The sequence below is a fragment of the Theropithecus gelada genome, chromosome 12 (genome assembly GCF_003255815.1).
Source record: "Theropithecus gelada isolate Dixy chromosome 12, Tgel_1.0, whole genome shotgun sequence".
In the NCBI taxonomy this organism is placed as follows: domain Eukaryota; kingdom Metazoa; phylum Chordata; class Mammalia; order Primates; family Cercopithecidae; genus Theropithecus; species Theropithecus gelada.
Window position 1 is genome coordinate 46,897,665 of NC_037680.1, and position 20,949 is coordinate 46,918,613.

The following is a 20,949-nucleotide window of genomic DNA, read 5'->3' on the forward strand; positions in this document are numbered from 1 at the left end:
AGTTTTTTGTATTTTTAGTAGAGACGGGGTTTCACCATGTTAGCCAGGATGGTCTCGATCTCCTGACCTCGTGATCCACCCGCCTCGGCCTCCCAAAGTGCTGGGATTACAGGGTTGAGCCACCGCGCCCGGCCGTTCAGTTTCTTTTCTTTTTTGTTTTTTGTTTTTTTGTTTTTTTTTTTGAGATGGAGTCTTGCACTATTACCCAGGCTGGAGTGCAGTGGCGTGATCTCGACTCACTGCAAGCTCCACCTCCTGGGTTCATGCCATTTTCCTGCCTCAGCTTCCCGAGTAGCTGGGACTATAGGCGCCCACCACCACGCCCAGCTAATTTTTGTACTTTTAGTACAGACGGGGTTTCACCGTGTTAGCCAGGATAGTCTCAATCTCCTGACCTCATGATCCACCCATCTCGGCCTCCCAAAGTGCTGGGATTACAGGCTTGAGCCACCGCGCCCGGCCAATTTTTTTAAATTTTTAATAAGAATTAGATGTTGGATGTTGTCAAATGCTTTTTTTCATTTATTAGGATCATATGCTTTTTCTCTTTAGCTTATGGTATGGCATGAAGTCATTCATAATATTTCCCTGACTATTCTTTTAATATGTGTAGAAACTAGGATATCACCAATCTCATACCTGGTATTGGTAATTTGTTTCTTCTTTTCCTTTCTTTTTTTCTGATCTGTATGGTTAGAGGTTTACCAGTTTTATTAACTTTCTCAGAAAACCAGCTTTTGGTTTCATCAATTGCTTTCCTATTTTCTATTTCATTGACTTCTACTTTGATCTTTATTATTTCTTTTATTCTGCTTACTTTTGGTTTAATTTGCTCTTCTTTTTCTAATTTCTTATGGTGGAGGTGAGGTCATGTATTTGAGACCATTCTTCTTTTCTGGTAAGTTTTTAACACTGCACATTTCTAGATACCTTGACACATTGTATTTTCATTTTTATTTAATTTAAAGTACTTTCCAATTTCCTTTTTGATTTTTCCTCTGGCCTCTGGGTAATTTAGAAGTCCCTTCATAAATATTTGGGAATTTTCCAGATATCTTTCTGTTGTTGATTTCTAATTTAATTCCACTGTGGCTAGAGAACATACTTGTGTGACTTGAGTATTTTTTAATTAATTAATTAATTTTTTTGAGATAATACTTGAGCTCTATTCCAGACCAATTTAAATCTGAATCTCTGTGAATGGGCATAAATAGGTTTTTTTTTTTTTTGAGACAGAGTCTCACTCTGGTCGCCCAGGCTGGAGTGCAATGGCAATCTGGGCTCACTGCAAGCTCCACCTCCCGGATTCACTCCATTCTCCTGCCTCAGCCTCCTGAGTAGCTGGGACTACAGGCGCCTGCCACAACACCCGGCTAATTTTTTCTGTATTTTTAGTAGACACAGGGTTTCACTGTGTTAGCCAGGATGGTCTCGATCTCCTGACCTCGTGATCCACCCACCTCGGCCTCCCCAAGTGCTGGAATTACAGGTGCGAGCCACCGTACCCGGCCATGTATTTTTTAATTTATTAAATCATGTTTTATGAACCAGAATATGGCGTATCATGGTAAATGTGTCATGTACACATGTCAGCACTTTGGAAGGCCGGGGTGGCGGATCACTTCAGGTCAGGAGTTCAAGACCAGCCTGGTCAACGTGGCAAAACCCTGTCTCTACTAAAAATACAAAAAGTAGCCAGGTGTGGTGGTGCATGCCTGCAATCCCAGTTACTCGGAAAGCTGAGGCAGGAGAATCGCTTGAACCTGGTAGGCAGAGACGTCAGTGAGCTGGATCTCGCCATTGCACCACTTCAGCCTGGGAGACAGAGATGAGACTCCATCTCCAAAAAAAAAAAAAAAAAAAAAAAAAGATTTGTTAGGTAGAACCAGAGCTGTGTTAATGACTTATATTTCCTCACTATGAAGTAAGATCCTTCTGAGTACTCTATTGTCCTATGAATTATGAGGTCAACTGGTCAGGCTGGAATAAGCAGCTGGTATTGCCAGCCCTTTGTAAGCACCAGGCACTGTTCCCTCTAATCCTCTCAGATGGTTCTTTCCAGCCTTGGATAGTTTCCTCGTATGCATGTCCCAGTTAGTACTCTGCTGAATGCTTGAGGATATCCTCCACAGATCTCTTTCTCTTTAGCTCTCTCCTAGTTTTCTGTCCTATAAATTCTAGCTGCCTAGGTGGTAGCTCTCAACATGTGGTAGTAGAGTCTGAAGTCTGATAAGTTCAGTTCAGTTTTGCCCATGTTGTGTTGAAAGAGGTCAGGTACTAGTTCTTTACCGGAAAGAAAATAACCTGAGAAATAATCCGACAACTGATCAGGAATACACAAAGATTCCAAAATTTCTAAACACTTCTTTTCCTCCATAATTAAGTTGTCTTTCAGTAAATGCAGAGCTCATGTTGAATGGAGTCCAGGGCCACCTTCCCTCTTTACTCCTTCTCCATAGTGCCCTCAGTCTCTCCTACCTGTCTTCTCTTTAAGGTCCTGCTTCCTCTGGCGGAAAGCCTGGAAGTTCTTGGAGACCTGATAGACTTTGTTTCTGGCTCTGTCCTGGAGAAGCAATGTTTGGTGGTTACAATTTCTCAGACTTATGTCCTTCACATTCTTCTGAGTGGAGCCAGAGCAAAGACCACAAACCTTGTTTTTGCTGACATGGACCAGGTCTCATGGGACAACTGTGGTGCATTTAACAAAGTCTCTTTCTCTACTCTGTCTTACCAAAGATTTGTCTTCATTTGCACTAAAGAACATAAGAAAGGAGAATGTGGGGAAATGAAAGCTCCCTTCTACCCTCAAAGGTAATACTCTTCAAGTTAAATCAGTTAAATAGGCCAAGAAATTAACCACCATTGATTTGATGAGGGATGTGTCTACATTCCGAACAATAGCATTTTGTTGGGGCCTCTCTATAAAGAGCATAATAAAGTGTAACATGGAAAACCCATTATATCTAAACAAACAAAAGCTAAAGAGCTAAAAGAGATCAATTCCTCCCAAATCTCCAATTTTTTTCAAGTAGAAAAATTTTATTTTTCTGTAGGCAAATTTATCAGTCTTTTCTTTTCTGGCAAGAAGTAGCATTTAACTTGATTCTTTCTTGTTTTTTTTTTTCCCTTGCATCAAAAAATAAACTTCATTAGCTGGAGTCTTATCAGTTGTTTAAAAATATTAATGACCTGGACATCAGTGACCTTGGATAATAATTTTAGCCTCTGTTATTTAATCTGTCATCTTGGATAAGTCATTTTTTTTTTTTTTTTTTGAGACGGAGTCTCGCTCTGTCGCCCAGGCTGGAGTGCAGTGGCACCATCTCAGCTCACTGCAAGCTCCGCCTCCCGGGTTTACGCCATTCTCCTGCCTCAGCCTCCTGTGTAGCTGGGACTACAGGTGCCCACCACCACGCCCAGCTAATTTTTTGTATTTTTAGTAGAGATGGGGTTTCACCATGTTAGCCAGGATGGTCTCAATCTCCTGACCTTGTGATACGCCCATCTCGGCCTCCCAAAGTGCTGGGATTACAGGCATGAGCCACCGTGCCCAGCCCCAAGTCATTTTATATCATTAAGAGTGGTTTTTGTTATCATTACTAGCCAGAAGACTTGATGAGCTTGAGAGATCTTTTGTGGTGGCTTTAAAATATGTCTACAAATTATTTGATATTCCCCCCTTCATTCCTCTCCCATTGAATGTGATCTGGACTTAGTGACTCACTTCTAAGGAATAGAAGAATATAGAAGAAACAAGAGTATGTCACTTCTAAGCCTAGGTCATAAAACACATTGCAAATTCTTTTCTTTCTCTCCCTCTCTGCCCCCGACCCCGACCCCGAGACCCTTTGTTCTGAGGGAAGCCATCTCCTATGTAATGAAGCGACTCAGGCAGTCCCCTGGAGAGGCCCATGTGGCAAGGAGCTGAGGCCTCCTGCCAACAGCCAGTGAGGAACGGAATCTTTCCACCAACAGCCATGTGAGTGAGTCACCTTGGAAATGGATCCTCCAGGCCAGTCAGGCTTTCAGATGACTGCAGCCATGGCTGACATCTTGACTGTAATCTCATGAGAGACCCTGAATAAGCTGCTCCTGAATTCCTGACCCTCAGAAACTGTGTGATGATAAATATCTGTTTTTAAGGTATTAAATTCTGAAGTAATTTGTTATGCAGCGGTATAAAACAAACATATCCTGGAATGTTCCAGATCCTTCCAGTTTATGATTCCATAATTTAAATGCAAGAGAAGGTATCTCTAGTTGCCTGCTACTTTTGCTAATACTCCCCAAACTGCTTTGCCTGTTATATTTAAAAATTCTTCCTTGAACAGCCTGCATTTCATGCAACAAAACATTTTAGACAGAAAATGAAATGATATTTTTTGAATAGAGATATTTTTCAACTGGATATATACTATTTTGATAGCTTGTATGTTTTAATAAAATGAAGCCTTGGGAAATTTATGTCTTCCATAAAATTCTGCAGCAGGAAGTGCTCTTTGGTCCTTGAGGGCTGTCAGAAGTTATGTGGAGCCAGGTGCGGTGGCTCATACCTGTAATCCCAGCACTTGAGGTCAGGAGTTCAAGACCTGCCTGGCCAACATGGCGAAACCCCGTCTCTACTAAAAATACAAAGGTTAGCCAGGTGTGGTGGTACATGCCTGTAATCCCAGCTACTCAGGAGGCTGAGGCACGAGAATTGCTTGAACCTGGGAGGCAGAGGTTGCAGTGAGCCCAGATCACACCACTGTGCTCCAGCCTGGGCAACAGAGTGAAACTGTGTCTCAAAAAGAAAAAAAAGAAAAAAGAAAGGTAGAAAAAAGAAGAATAAGTTATGTGGATTTCTTGACATTTTATGCAATGTGTTGTGTTAATAGCATTTTCCAAGATAGAATGTGTATAACTTTTACCAGACTTTCATAGAGCCTTGAGCCCCATGTCCTTCTCCCTACTCAAGATAAGAGTTAAGAACCACTTATCTGGTTCCTATTCCCACCTGTGGAAAGTTAGGTACAGAGAGGTGAGTGACTCACCCACAGTTAGAGACAGAGATCTTCTGACTCTGAACTCAGTGCTCAGACTCCAACATGTAAAATCAATTCTACTTAGAAGAGGCAGCTCAGGGAAGTCTGGTTTTTGCAATACCTTCAAATGTGCAGATTCTCAAGACGTTTACATTGATTATTTTGCTGTTGCATATCTTTTGCTTGATTAACTCATCATGCTGCTTCAGGAAAAGCGTAAAATGAATCTCTCCAGAAAACTCTCCCTTCCTGATGAACCTCTTGGCTTGGTCCCTTTCAGCTTAGCCTTTACATTGAAGTACACAGGAGCTCAAAGTGATTTATCACTGTGGTACCTGGTAGAATCCAAAATTATTCCATGAAGGAAATACATTATGCTTTTCTTACTTGATTACTATAGATATGTCACTTATATGTTTCTTCACTATATTTTGAAAACTACCTCTTTACATACAGTACTGTTACCCATCTCTTTCTGAACTAAGCTAGATATGAATATTATTATCATAATAAATTAAGATGTTTTGGTTGATGGACTGACAACCAAAGTTAAGTTCTAATATTTAATGTTCAGGATACATTCTGCCCATTTAGAAACTAACAGTTGCTAAAAAAAAAAAAAAAAACCCACAGATGTCTGAAAAATAAGTATAAATCTTTGGTGAATTGGAACATATCTTGCACTCCTCTTATATCTTTCAAGGTGCTGGTCATTCATTAGATTCTTTAAATACTTAATCACCAGTAACATTGAGCATTCACCATAAGCAAGCCTGGGCTACTTAAAGCCAGTGGAGCCCATGTTGTAAATGGCTGGTCCTAAAAGTATAGGAAATCCTGATTTTACCCCCACTTTTCTCACCACAATAGATTTGCCAGCCATTCCCACCATCCCTGTGTGCTCCACGACACAATCTTTTTGCTGTAGCCAAAGCCAAGTCAGAGAAATCATAACGAAAACTACAGTCCTGGAGAACCTGGGGCTGAAGAATCTGTGCTAATGCCATGAACTGTCCAGAGAAAGGTCTAAGCTTGACTCCTGGCTGTCCCTCCTCCCACTTAGCTCCGGAAGATATCTGCTATGAGCAGGTTCCTGGGTTCTGCCAAATGATCTAGCATCATCTGGTCTTGGCCACTGTTCAGGTTCAGAGAGCACTGCCCCTCCTCCCCAAAGGTGGAAACAGATTTTCATAGCCTTGGAAACAGCCCCAGGGTTTCTGAATGCAAATGTTTCCAGAAAATTCAGCTTTATATCCTAACTTGAAAAATAATCTTGTAGCCGGAAGATAAAGTTGAATGAATCAAGTACTGATTAGGTAGCCGTATTCTTCCGTAAACAGGAAGATATGGATATATTTGGCAGGGGGGAGGGATATGTTTCACATTTTGGTGATTATTTTAAGAAGTAAAAACAGCTCTATATTTAAAAGTAATTTCAAAATAGCAGATTAGTCTCATTTGAGGAATGGCAGGAAAATCCTTTGACAAAGAAATTAAATTTATTTCAAAGTTATCAAGGGGTTGAACTTAATTATAGATGGCAGCAAAGAGCAGAGAAAAAACTCCTTTTAAGTTTTCTAAAGAAAAACTAAGGGCCGGGCGCGGTGGCTCAAGCCTGTAATCCCAGCACTTTGGGAGGCCGAGGCGGGTGGATCACGAGGTCAGGAGATCGAGACCATCCTGGCTAACATGGTGAAACCCTGTCTCTACTAAAAATACAAAAAACTAGCCGGGCGTGGTGGCGGGCGCCTGTAGTCCCAGCTACTCGGAGGCTGAGGCGGGAGAATGGCGTGAACCCGGGAGGTGGAGCTTGCAGTGAGCCGAGATCGCGCCACTGCACTCCAGCCTGGGCAACAGAGCGGGACTCCGTCTCAAAAAAAAAAAAAAAAAAAAAGAAAAACTAAGGTGAGATTTTCTAAAAGGATAATATATTTTAAAAGTTATATATAATATATATTATATGTATAATATAATATATAATAAATATTTATATATATGTATGTTTTTAAATTTTGAGACAAGATCTTCTTGTGTCACCCAGGCTAGCGTGCAGTGGTATGATCATGGCTCACGCAGCCCCAAATTCCAGGCTTAAGCCATCCTCCTGCCTCAGCCTCCAAAGTAGGTGGGACTACAGACACATGTCACCATGCCTGGCTAATTTTTTAAATTTTTTGCAGAGATAGGATTTGACCATGTTGCCCAGGCTGGTCTCGAACTCCTGGGCTTAAGTGATCCTCCCACTTTGGCCTCTCAAAGTACTGGGATTATAGGAATGAGCCACTATGCCTGGCGCCTCAACAAGTTATATTTTTAAAAAACAGGGAGAATAAAGGAGAAGAAAGGAAAGGGGAGGAAAAAGCCCTTTTGGTAACGATGGACTTAAGGACACACTACCCCAAAATATGGCACTGTAACATTTGAGAAAATAGCAGAGGCAGTAAGGTCACTCTCACCTTCTCCTGCCCTTCTGCCCCGAAGCAGTTCATAAGACCCACATGTGAAAGCTACTCTTCCTATACCCAAAGAAAAGGAATATTCTTATCTCTGAAGACACAGGTACACAGAGAAGAATCTGAACAAACAGGTCTTGCTAAATTCCGTCAGTTAATTACCATTAGGGTAATAAACTCTTTTTTCAAGTCTGTTTCTCCACAATTATCTACTTCTTCATCAAAGCTGGCATAGAAATACACAAGTCTAATTGTTTCTTCAGGTTTTCATTTCCTCATGAAGGCTCCTGTGTCACTTAAAACTGACATTAAATGAATTTGTATGTATTTCTCTTGTTAATCCGTCTCTTGTTCTAGGGGCCTCAGCTGTGAATTTGGATGGGTGAGGAAAATATATTTTTCCTGGCTGGGCAAGGTGGCTCCCACCTGTAATCCCAGCATTTTGGGAGGCCGAGGCGGGTGGATCACCTGAGGTCAGCAGTTCAAGACAAGCCTGACCAACATGGTGAAACACCATCTCTACTAAAAATATAAAATTAGCTGGATGTGGTGGTGCACGCCTGTAGTCGCAGCTACTCGGGAGGCTGAGGCAGGAGAATTGCTTGAACCCAGGAAGCAGAGGTTGCAGTGAGCCGGGATGGTGATGGTGCCATTGCACTCCAGCCTGGGCAACAAGAGCAAAACTCTGCCTCAAAAAAAAAAAAAAAAAAAAAAAAGGATACTTTTCCATGCTTACAATGTTTTTCTTTGAAATTCTTTCATCTGAAAGTTTGGAAGTTCAGTAAAATGAAGTAATTTAAGAAAACAAATGTGGTTTTCATGATTGTATCAAGAAAACACACCTCCTCTCTACGTTGAGTAAGATGAATCCCTCCGCAGAATCAGTAGTGTTAGGCTGTGATCACTTCTGCTATCTACAAATTGCTTTAGATGGGACTTTGCAAAGCAGAGTCAAAATATATACAATGGAATTTCTTTTTTATGATAGTGATACTAATATATAGGAGTACTACTTTCACTAGAGGAGTTGTCTACATTTCAGTTTTCTAAAAGGATTAGATATTTTGATTTTGCATGCATTAGACACCAAGTATGCGCTGAATATGAATTACAAAGCAACATCAAAAGGGAAATAAATACACATTGCAGAACATGAAAGTAGGTAAGAGCCAAGTTAATAAATATAAATTATGTGTCTTTTACTACCTACTATGCTATTATTGGTGCTCGACAAATATTTACTATTAAAAAACAAGGTGTGTCAATGGTCCCGAGTAATTCTACTATGCTGACTCAAATGATGACTGAAAATGCTTCACTAAACTCTTTTATTTTGCAGGTATTATTACTTGGCATTCAGAGCACATCAAACACCTCTTGCTAGCAAAGAGAGCTGTGTGGCTATCTTGGAAAAGTCCAGATTAGATCACTGGGTGCTGGGAAAAACAAAGGTAGTTTGTTCTTTATTGTTCAAATTGTCCCGTGTGATTTATTTGTCTCTTGTCAGTGATGTCACTGGCATGAATGGCTCTGTAAGTTGTGTAGCTTAGCAAACAAGACCCCAGCCTAACAATGATCTTTGCTGGTCTTGTGTCAAGAGGTTGGGGACCTTAGGGAGTAGAGGAGGAGGGTTTGCCTCCTGTTCTGTATGTAATTTGAGAGCCATTTAGCATTTCTAGAATGAAATCTTTGAGCTCGTTTAAAAATGTTTCTTTTCTCAGTGCTGCTTATTCCAATACCACATGTAAATACACAAATCATATCAATGGCAGTGATGAGTTTCTAGTAGAGTTTTGTCCATTTTTTCACTGGACTCATGTTATTTGCTACATAGCCTGATTATTAGTCTCAGCATCTGTAGCTTTTCATTTGGGAGAACATCATGTCCCCACAGGATCCCAGGTTTTTATGGTCCATCCTGATTGCCTTAAAAAAACAGCCTCAGCCTTATTGTCGATGGCAACACTGCTCCTACTCAGCAGAAATTAGATCACTGTGGATCATCCAGGTACCTCACCGTCTGAACTTCCACTGTTGGCTGGGTCATTCCTCTTGGTCAGCACCTTTATCAGAGGCTATGGGGAAAGAGAGTAGATAGGGCTCATACTGAGAAAATGGAACTCCTGACTGACATGAGACAGGCCTGGAGAGCGTTTGGAATCGCTAAAACCCTGTTGACCTCATCATCTGTTTACATCAATTATCAAGGATTGGCTCAATCTTAGAAGGAGAATTGTATTTACCCCCATGAAGTCAGTAATGGGAGCATAAGTCACATTGCTATAAACTTTATTTATATCATTGTTTTAATATTTTCATTTAGAATATGCTGTAGTAGAGTGAATTTCTGTTGAGGAACCCATATATAATGTTAAAAATAATGTCTCGTTTCAGGTTTTTCTCAAATATTACCATGTTGAGCAATTAAATTTGCTACTTCGAGAAGTCATAGGCAGAGTGGTTGTGCTACAGGCATATACCAAGGGGTGGCTTGGAGCCAGGAGATACAGAAGAGTCAGAGAGAAGAGAGAGAAGGGAGCCATTGCCATCCAGTCAGGTAAATGGTCCAGTTCTCATAAATACTGCTCTGGCTCTGGGTATTGGCATGCCATTAAGTACTGGGGAATACTCAACTGTTTCTTTTCTAAGTGGTTCCCCCCCTCCCTCCTTCCCTCCATCCCTTCCTCCCTCCCTCCTTCCCTCCATCCCTTCCTNTCCTTCCTTCCTTCCTTCCTTCCTTCCTTCCTTCCTTCCTTCCTTCTGTCCTTCCACAAATGTGTATCAAGTGCAGGCTGGGCGCGGTGGCTCACACCTATAATCGCTGCACTTTTGGGAGGCCAAGGCGGGCAGATCATGAGGTCAGGAGATCGAGACCATCCTGGCTAACATGGTGAAACCCCATCTCTACTAAAAATACAAAAAATTAGCCGGGCGTGGTGGCAGGCGCCTATAGTCCCAGCTACTCGGGAGGCTGAGGCAGAATTGCATGAACCCGGGAGGTGGAGCTTGCAGTGAGTCAAGATTGTGCTACTGTGCTCCAGCCTGGGCGACAGAGCAAGACTCCGTCTCAAAAAAAAAAAAAAAGTGTATCAAGTGCCTACTGCACAGGTTCTGTGCTAGGTGCTGAAATCACAGCCATGAGCAAGACTGTGTAGGGGTGAAAGAAACTTTGTGTCCTGAAGGTTTGATAATTTGAGTCTATAAAACAAACTGATGAAGACAGATTAACAGGAGAAAAGACATACAAATTTATTAACATGCAAGTCATAAAAAGTTTGAAACTCAAAGGCCAGATGGTTGAAGCTTAAATACCCTCTGTACAGGGGAGACGGAAGTGGAGGATGTAGATAATTTTAAGGAAAGATTAAAAGATTTTCGGGGGAGGCCGGGCGCGGTGGCTCAAGCCTGTAATCCCAGCACTTTGGGAGGCCGAGACGGGTGGATCACGAGGTCAGAAGATCGAGACCATCCTGGCGAACACGGTGAAACCCCGTCTCTACTAAAAAATACAAAAAACTAGCCGGGCGAGATGGCGGGCGCCTGTAGTCCCAGTTACTTGGGAGGCTGAGGCAGGAGAATGGCGTAAACCCGGGAGGCGGAGCTTGCAGTGAGCTGAGATCCGGCCACTGCACTCCAGCCCGGGCGACAGAGCGAGACTCCGTCTCACAAAAAAAAAAAAAAAAAAAAAAAAAAAAAGATTTTCGGGGGAAATGAATGGGCCTAAAGAACAGGCAATAGCCTGGAACAAACTTCACCTGACCTCTGGGTGATATTTACTCCAGTTTTCCTTCCTGGGGTATGCATCAATTTCCCCTGGTTGACGAGCGATCTGGGGAAGGGATTCACACAGTTGAAAATCTTCTGGAGGAGCTAGCCTTCAATAGATAGGGAGAGTTCAGAGGAAGCCCTTCCCTGCATTTGCTGCTACCCAGGTGCTCTAAGTTTGGAGTTCAAAGCAGCATATTTTGGGGAATTATTATCTGAGCCCCAACAACTGCCATGGTCCCTGACTTGCAGGTAAGCAAACATGTCTTTACAACAGAAGTGGCAGGATAGATAGTGGCAGTATAAATGGACCAATGATGTAAAGCCCCAGTCACACAGACATGTGCCGCATCTCCCAGAAAGACTGAGATAATATACACTTCAGGTCTGTGGTCAGGTGTTCAGTACCAGAGTTACTAATGCCATTTCCAGAAGGCTTTTCTAGTCCAGATGGAACTTATAAACCAAGGGGACAGGTTGCTAATCTCTTCATGTGCCCTGCCTAGTCGGTAACTCTTTGTTTACATATATGTGTCATTAGTGTTACACACAACATTTAAGTTCCTGTGCAATAGACAAATGATTATGAAAGCACCAGATCTTGAACAAACTGGATGATTTCCCTTATGATCTCATAACCCAGAATCCTAATGTGCCTCAGTCGATTTTGGACTTCATGAGCTCACCCAGCAACTTGGAGTGTTGTGATACTCAGAGATGGAAGGAACAAAGAGAGACGTTATGCTGCTCTGGGCGGCTTAATGCCCCAGTTTTGTATCTAAAGGACTTACCACCTTTGCCCCCAGAGAGTCCCTTCCTCTTTTCTGTCTTTTTCTTCACCTTTCTTCCCTGCCTTTTCCCTTCCCACTGCACATCTTCCTCTCCCTCAGCATACCTCTCGGCACAGAATTCACTCACAGCAAATGACAATGTTGTGCTACTTATTATTTCCCTCCACTCCCCTCTTTCTCTTCTTCAACTTTCATGTTTATATTTTTCTCCCAATATAACAGATTTTGAAAGGGTCAGGCTATTCCAGTTCCTTTCTACCATCCCTCCTAAATCCCTCCCCCTGTATCATATCCCCAGGTCTTGAAGACAGGGCTTTCTCCAGGGATTAGAATGACAGGAAACCATCTCACCTGGGGTAGGGGTCCCACGTGATTCATCAATGGAACCCAGAGTGTTCTGGAAATCACTGCCTGAACAAAAGCAACCCCTCAGAAGCATCTTCAAAGCCAAGCTGTGAGAACAGAGAGGCCTCTCTTCTTGCCATAGCTCACGTACCTCTGCTTATTTTGTTCAGTGAGAAAGCAGGAGGGAGGATGAGACGGGCAATAGATTGGAGGGGAAAACAGCTTATATCAATTCTCTGGCACGTTCTTAAATTAATGTCATTCCTAGCACATGGTTTTATATTTTTAGCCTGGAGAGGATATGATGCTCGGAGGAAATTTAAGAAAATAAGCAACAGAAGGAGTGAGTCTGCTGCTCATAATCAAGCAGGTAATTAAAACATCATTTTCACAGTGTCCACTTGAATATATTCTCTGACTAACTTCCTACAAGTGTAGAAAAGCTGAACGGTTAATAATTCAGGAGCACTGGAATGAGTCAGGAGTTCTGGGAGACAGGAGTCCTAGTGTTTGTTCTGACCCTCCTTGTGTGATAACTTTGATGCTAACAGTGAGCATGAGCATTTGCTGTTTGCCATACTTGGCTAGGGATGCTCTGACTGGGTTCTCTTGTATACCTGATATTATAGAGGAGGAAACTGAGGCACTGAGAAGTGAAGGGACTTGTCCACCCTCACACAGCTCATCAGTTGCCGAGCCAGCATTTGAACACAGGCCGTTTGGATAGAGGCAGCATCGCATGCTGCCACCTGAACAAAACCCTTTCCCTCTTGGAGTCACATGTCCCTCATCTGTTAAATGAGAGCGCTGGTTAAAAAGGTCCAGAAGGTGCCTTCCCATTTTGGAATTCTCTACTTATATGCAAGACCTGTCTCTCAGCATCACCGAGGAGGAATCACTCAGGGTTTCCCAGCACACTGAGTTTCCCAAATCCTGGCCTATGTGCAGCTATCATGGTCCTCTGGGCCCCATGGCATGAGCACATGGCGGCTTCTATGGCTCAGTGTGCCCTTGGCAGCCTGAGAAGTGTGAGCTCTGGTTTCTGACTCATCCGTCCCCTCTCTGGCTCTTCAGTCACTCTGCTCTTCTGCAAATGGCAGTGTCCACTGTGGTTGCCAGCCTGGGCTCCCTCCCTCATTTGAAACTGCATATTCCTAATCGAGGCTCTGGAAGAAACAGTCCCCTGAGCTCCAGGAGCCACAAGAAATTGGAGACAGAATGAGAGAAAGAGCCAGGCTGGTAGACTCAGCAACAGAGAGAGAGATAGGATTTCACTTACAGCTGAGCTTGAAGTAAACTCTTAAATAAAACAGCTGCAACCTTTTCAAAGAGGTCCCTGCCCAGAACCTGGCTCCAAGTAAACTTCTCAGAACTCTTAGACCACTGTAGAAGCCTGATGTCTTCATTCAAAACTAAAATAGTTGGGTGGAAAGGGTGCTATTAAAATGCAAATGTTAACTTTTAACACCATCCCCTAGGAATTCTAAGCTCTACAACTTCAAAGCCTCAGGAAGAGGGATGCAATTCTTGTTACAGCTTAAGAGAGAACTCAAAGCACATCATTTGTCCCCTACTTGCCTGCTTCCCAACACACACACACACACACACACACACACACACACACACACACACACACACACACACAGAGTCTCTCATTAAACGAAGGTACCGAACTGATTTCTTTTTTTTTTTTTTTTTTTTTTTTTTTGAGACTGAGTCTGGCTCTGTCGCCCAGGTTGGAGTGCGGTGGCCGGATCTCAGCTCACTGCAAGCTCCGCCTCCCGGGTTCACGCCATTCTCCTGCCTCAGCCTCCCGAGTAGCTGGGACCACAGGCGCCCGCCACTTCGCCCGGCTAGTTTTTTGTATTTTTTAGTAGAGACGGGGTTTCACCGTGTTAGCCAGGATGGTCTCGATCTCCTGACCTCGTGATCCGCCCGTCTCGGCCTCCCAAAGTGCTGGGATTACAGGCTTGAGCCACCGCGCCTGGCTCCGAACTGATTTCTGATCTTGCAGTTTGGTACAAAGCCCAACATGCGTTTTAAAATTTAAACTTTTTTGAGCGTATTTATTGTTGATCCACTGAGTTCAGTATTAGGAATCATAAATCCATTTTCCCTAAGCGAAAATCGTCTTTAGAGTGTTCCCTGTTTTGCACTCTGTTCATGCCAAGTGAACGCTGCCGTAAAACAGAAATGGGTCTGCTTCATCATCATACTATCAGGATAGTAATAATTGTATCTTTTCAGGGGAGCACCTATGGGGTAGCTACCATGGAAGGATAATGTTGCTCAGCGGAACTATAAAAAACATACTTCTTTAAGGGCATCTCTCTCTTTTTTTGTTTTTTAGCCTTGCAAGCACCCAGTGAAACTTTAGAGAACACATTTCTTTAAGGGCGTCTCCTTTTTTTTTTAGCCTTGCGAGCACCTCCCCTTTCTTAGCCTTGCAACCAAAGTGTTCTTGCCTACCAAGTGATGTTGAGAACTTCCATTAACTGAGTCTGCAGGGGCTTAGATGGGCATGAAGGCGGCACCAACACCACCTCTACCCTCTAAGAAGTGGTGTGGCAGCCAGAGCAAAGGCAGACAGCATCTGCCCTTCGGCCAACACCATGGACAGGAATTGGTATGCTGGTTTTGTGTTGGTGGTAAAGGTGCATGGATAGGGTAGCAATGTTTGCAGTTTTATGGGCAGTTTACTTTTACTTGGGAATATTTTCCCTATCTTTACATTTGAAGGCATAATTGCATTTATCTAAGAAGCAAAGCAACTCATCCTGACTTTTCTGTTTGGGGTTATGCTCTTCCCCAAACATAATCTCATTACAAGCCTCTCTTCGTCCCACTAGGACATTTCCGAGTAGAACGAGACCCAGATACAGCAGCTCCCCGCTTTGGGAGCCTGCAGGAAGTGGCTTAGGGATGTTATCATAGCACAACCATTTCCGGTTGTTTTCTAAGGTTATTCTGTAATTTATTATTTTTTCAAATCATTTCATTGGAAATTTAGATTCTGTGGAATGCATTTGTATTTCTAGTTCTGGCCCATAGTATTTTTTCTTAAGTGGTGTTGCTAAGATTGCTAAGATACGTTATATATTTTTAAAAGAGCAGCCCTTGAAATTTAGGAAGCATTTGGCCTACATGTTGCTACAGAGCAGCGCATATTGAAATTTGTTTTCCTTTCATCTCCTTCCCAATAAAAGCAGCCGTGCGGCTTATCCCTTTAGCTTCCTCAGAACTTCCTTTCAGAATTCCCGATCTATTACGGCACATTCACATACCAGAAACAAGATGCCTTTTCATGCTGTCAACCTTTTTCATCTGAAATGTAAATTAATTCTTGCTGGTATGCCTTGACAGACATCAAAGTCAGGGAATTAACCTTCCCAGGCTTTCTCCTCGTGAGGACTGGGCGGCCACCATTAGGAACTCTGTGTCCTTGTTATCAGGCCCTCCTCCAGGCAGCCCTCAGTCTAGGAGCCACCATTTCAAAGGCTCAGAGTCCTTGGTAAATGTCCTCATCATTACTTTATTTTTTTATTTTTTATTTTTTTTTTGAGGCGGAGTCTTCACTCTGTCCCCCAGGCTGGAGTGCAGTGGCACCATCTCGGCTCACTGCAAGCTCCGCCTCCCGGGTTCGCGCCATTCTCCTGCCTCAGCCTCCCGAGTAGCTGGGACTACAGGCGCCGCCACCGCGCCCGGCTAATTTTTTGTATTTTTAGTAGAGACGGGGTTTCACCTTGTTAGCCAGGATGGTCTCGATCTCCTGACCTCGTGATCCGCCCGCCTCGGCCTCCCAAAGTGCAGGGATTACAGGCGTGAGCCACCGCGCCCGGCCATCTCATCATTACTTTAAACTGAGTGAGAAATGATCTGCCTGGCTAATTATTGAGAGATAGGCCTGCTCATTTTTAATCGTGGGCCCTTCACTCAGATTCCAGGAGCAGGTTTAAGTGGTTCTGACAGCCAGTGGTCTTGGTGTGATCGAGGGAGGGACAGGGCTCCAGACTGGAAACCTCTCCCCTCACTCAGTGGGTCATTTCTTGCTTGTCAGTCTTTGAGGTAGGCCACATTTGCATTTTCAAAATAAACAGATGCCTTTCAAATACATGAGCTGGTGGTCTAGAGATCTCTGTGGGCCCAAACAGTTCACCAGCCAGTAATCAAATGCTGGAAGAGAAAACAAACGGAAAAAAATACCCTGGGTACACAAGGATACATTTCCTATGTGTATAACACTGCACAGTCAATAAAGAGCCTTTATGAGATGTAGGGGGGAGAGGGGAGAGGAAGAGAGAGTATAGGAGCCTGAGCAAAGGTATTGTCCGTCAGTTTCTTTTTTACAGGGCTGTGAGAGGCAGGAAGCAACTTTGTATATCACCTTGGCAAGAAGTGGCATGTTTCTTTGTTTTTAGTATTGGCTAATAATTCTGATAATGGGTTCTTGCCACAGGAAAACACATTCCTTTAAATGCCAAAGAATTAAAATACATACTTTGTTAAAATCTGAAAAAAATTATACATATTAGTGTTCAAATAGATGGTGTATTCTAAGTAAAAAGTAACAGTGATATTGATTCCATTACTAATCTATTATATTTTTAAATTACCTTATGTTTCAGAAATTGGACCTAACTATATTCAACCAAAAAATGCTTACATTCCTCAGTGAAAATTATCAAAACAAACAAACAGCAGGGAACTTTTTTAAACATCTACATATAATGTCTCATTCATTAATTTTCTAAAGCATTGGCTTTCAAACTGCCCCTCTAATTCAGGATCCATGTTTTAGATGAGAGAAAAGTTGTGGGCCTCCCTCTCTCAAAGGGGAAATGCCCTTTGAATAGGTGACAGTGTAGCCCTAGGGGCTGGAAGCGTCTCCCAGGAGGAGTGGTCTTCCAGCACTTCACTGCTACACACACACACACACACACACACACACACACACACACACATACACACACACACACGAGTCAGAAGAGCCACTAGTTTTCAGGATGTTTTCATCTAATTGCTTCAGTGCTGTGGAAATTGTTATTTTCTCTTTCTCTCTGTTCTTGAATCAGCTTCCTACATACTCCCCTCCTTGGCCCTGCCAACAACACAGATGTTATGAGAAGATAACAATAGCTCTAACGGTGGCGGCCATTTCTCTTCTGATGCTCTTTGAGGAGAGTGCTTTACCCAGCATCAGCAGGGACTCTGATGAGGCTGGCAGGGCGCCTTCCTTGAGCCTGTGAACAGGCATTTTAAGCCACTGCAGCTGGGAACCACTGGGCACATCATGGGATGCGTGCAGAGCAGAGTTGCTTTAAATGCTGCTACCAGAAGAGAAAGCAAACATCGTATCCAGACAGCCTGACCCTACATTGTAACAGAACCAAGTTTTTGGTGTTTAAAACTGCCTGAACTTTTAAACTCTGTCAGTGCAAGGTTTTCTCCTAGCCTTTTCAAAAGGCTGTTTAAAAGGCTGTTTCCTTTAGCATTGTCGGTCAGTTGGCAATGAGTAGGTGGTTGTAATTTCCTAGAACTAAATTTCCAGATACATCCCTACGTGTGCAGGACAACTATATTTAAACTGGGATATTTCTTTCATTCACTTACTTAACTACTTTTTGTTAAGCACCTACTTTATGCTGGGGCTCCCAGGGTAAACAATGAGATTTAATTTGGGGCTTCAAATTCTCCAACTCCAATACAGAGCGCTCTAAAATATGCTTTTCCTCAAAGTCATGCTGTTTGAATAAATCAAGTACTCTATATTTTGCCAACACTCATTGGAAAGGAGTTCTGTAAAATCTAAAACAACACAAAGACTGCAAATTGCTACAAAACACAGCCAAGGGTGTACACTGAAATGACCTGTGCTTCTTGAAGGTAAAAATGACTGTAGTAGATATTTTTCATCCTGCTAAAGCTGTACATAAGTAGATTGTTGATCCCAAGCCAAACAAGAAGGGGAGTGTAAGTCAATGCACCATTGAGAGAAAAGGCCCATTTTGAACAAACAGAAGGAAAACAAGCATGCCCTCTGTCACTCTTTTCTGTGTCTCAATTTGTAGTTCTACCTCTACTTCACTTTTTCTTCACTCATTTCATTTCTATCTCTTAGATCCCTGGTCATTTCACACAAAAGCTTAATTCCTCAGAGTGACAGTCTGTATCATAGGAAGTATAGGTCTGAAAGAAGACAAGATCCAAACTCTTCTTGGCCACAGGGCAGGAGGCAGCTGCCTCTCTTTTCCTGGTGTTTTCCATATTCACATATCCACACAATAGCAATGAAACATCTGGGGGAAATAATTGACCTGGTGAACCTGAGCTTGAGATGCACTGTGAACTGCAAACTAGCCCTCCTCATCCCCCTACACCCCCATCTTCTAAACCGTTGTTTAACACAAAACAGGATGCCCTTCAGTCCTAGACGAGAGGTCCTGCTCACTGCTCACTTCACTCTCATGCTATCTTGGTTTCCCTAGCTCTCCCATACTTGAGAAACTGGGGCTGATTTCTTTTCCTTTCTTTCTTTTCTTTCTTTCTTTCTCTCACTCTGTCACCCAGATTGGAGTGCAATGGCTCATTCTCGGCTCACTGGAGCCTCCCGCTCCCAAGTTCAAGGGATTCTCCTGCCTCAGCCTCCCGAGTAGCTGGGATTACAGGCACACACCACCACACCACAACATGGGGTTTCGCCATGTTGGTCAGGCTGGTCTCAAACTCCTGACCTCAAGTGATCCACACACCTCGGCCTCCCAGAGTGCCGTGCTGGGATTATAGGCATGGACTACTGTGCCTGGCCTGGGGCTGATTTCTGACAGCTGCAGGCTTAACATATCTTGTAGGGGGAAATGTCTAGGGGGCAAGCATTGTGGTTTACTTTAGGAAAACATGCCTTGTGTGTGACAAGGCTTAGAGCAAGTGGTGTAGTGCAGAGAGAGGATGGCCTGTGGCTTCGAGGTTTCTGACAAGAAATGAGCTCTGCCAAATCTCCCTTTGGCACAAACAATAGAATTTTTGTCATGGCATAGCTTGGAATGCACAGGAATCTTCTTTGCTATGGAATAAAATTATTGCCCATGCTAGGATTAAATAAGCCAGAGGGCAGAACACTGTTTACCTAATACACAGAGAGGAAGCTGCAAAGTCATTGTGGGCTTGAGGTCCACTTGTACCCAATATCACATTGGCACGGCACACGTATGCTTAAGATGAAACCTTTGTGCAACAGTAGGTACCCCTAGGACTCAATATTATAACTTCAGAGGACACCAGTGGTTAGAGCCTCCAATTTGGAATCAGTTTTCTCCTTTATGAACCTTGCTGAGCGCTCCAGACTCTGGCTGCAAAGAAGTGGTGCCTGAAAAGGTATCTTTGCCACCTCAACACAGAATGAAACAACATTATTATGATCAGTCACACACTTGAGCTGCCTTTACTCTATGTCTTTAAAAAAAATTCATGTAGAATCGTAGAATATGTTGTCACATTCTATAACTTTTAGTCGTTGTCTAGACTGTAACTACACAATAGTAAAGAAACATTTGGGGGAAAACTAACTGGGCTATGGCAAGAATGATCATACAATTTTTCTTCAAAAGACTCTTGGAAATAGAAAGGCAGGCTTTGTTTTACCTCTTAACAGATGAACCAGGAGTACAGAGAGTTAAATAAGTTGTATCTCTCCTTATGTGTCCTGCAAGATTTTTTTTTTTTTTTTTTTTTTGAGAAGGAGTCTTGCTCTGTGGCCCAGGCTGGAGTACAGTGGCACAATCTCGGCTCACTGCAAACTCCACCTCCCAGGTTCACGCCATTCTCCTGCCTCAGTCTCCTAAGTAACTGGGACTACAGGCTCCCGCCACCAGGCCTGGCTAATTTTTATGTATTTTTATGAGAGACAGGGTTTCACTGTGTTAGCCAGGATGGTCTCTATCTCCTGAACTCGTGATCTGCCCGTCTCAGCCTCCAAAAGTGCTGGGATTACAGGCGGGAGCCACCGTGCCCGGCGTGTTCTTCAAGTTTAAGCACTGGCTTCAGAGCCCTCTTCAGAGCCTTCACTCAGTGCTCTTTCCAGTAGACCATGCCCTGCTATTGGTTTCCATCTTGAATATGGCACATTGGACATAAGGTACCAGTCAAAGCTCTGGAAAGAGTTAAAATACTGTCCTAGGCATATGGAGTTTAGAGTCAAATAATGAACTTTAAATGATGGCTATGTTGCCATTTGCCATGTAGTCTGGGGAAAATTACTTAACTTCTGAGCCTTAGTTTCCTCAGCTGTAAAATGGGACTCATTAAGGCCTAATCCTCAGGACTGCTATGAAGATCATAGCAGGTATATATGCAAAGCATCCTGCACAGTACCTGGCACATGGTACATATTCACTAAATGAAATGTGACTTCCCTCTCTGTACTCCCTTCCTAAATGTGAACTACATAGGGGGGAAAAAAAAGTCTGTGTAATACTCTTCTATGGAGGACATAATAATGCTATAACTTCAGGCTGGGCACAGTGGCTCAAGCATGTAATCCCAGCACTTTGGGAGGCTGAGGTGGGTGGATCACTT

General features: G+C 43.1%; 1 protein-coding gene across 1 annotated transcript in view; it reads left to right on the top strand.

Moving 5' to 3' along the window:
- The window catches only part of MYO3B (myosin IIIB), a 489,035-nt gene that overhangs the window by 319,233 nt on the left and 148,853 nt on the right, over positions 1–20,949 (top strand). Inside the window, exons 26-28 of the mRNA XM_025405350.1 lie at positions 8,817–8,928; positions 9,872–10,034; positions 12,668–12,748. Of these exons, the coding sequence (XP_025261135.1) occupies positions 8,817–8,928; positions 9,872–10,034; positions 12,668–12,748 (356 nt within the window). The remainder of the gene's footprint in view (positions 1–8,816; positions 8,929–9,871; positions 10,035–12,667; positions 12,749–20,949) is intronic.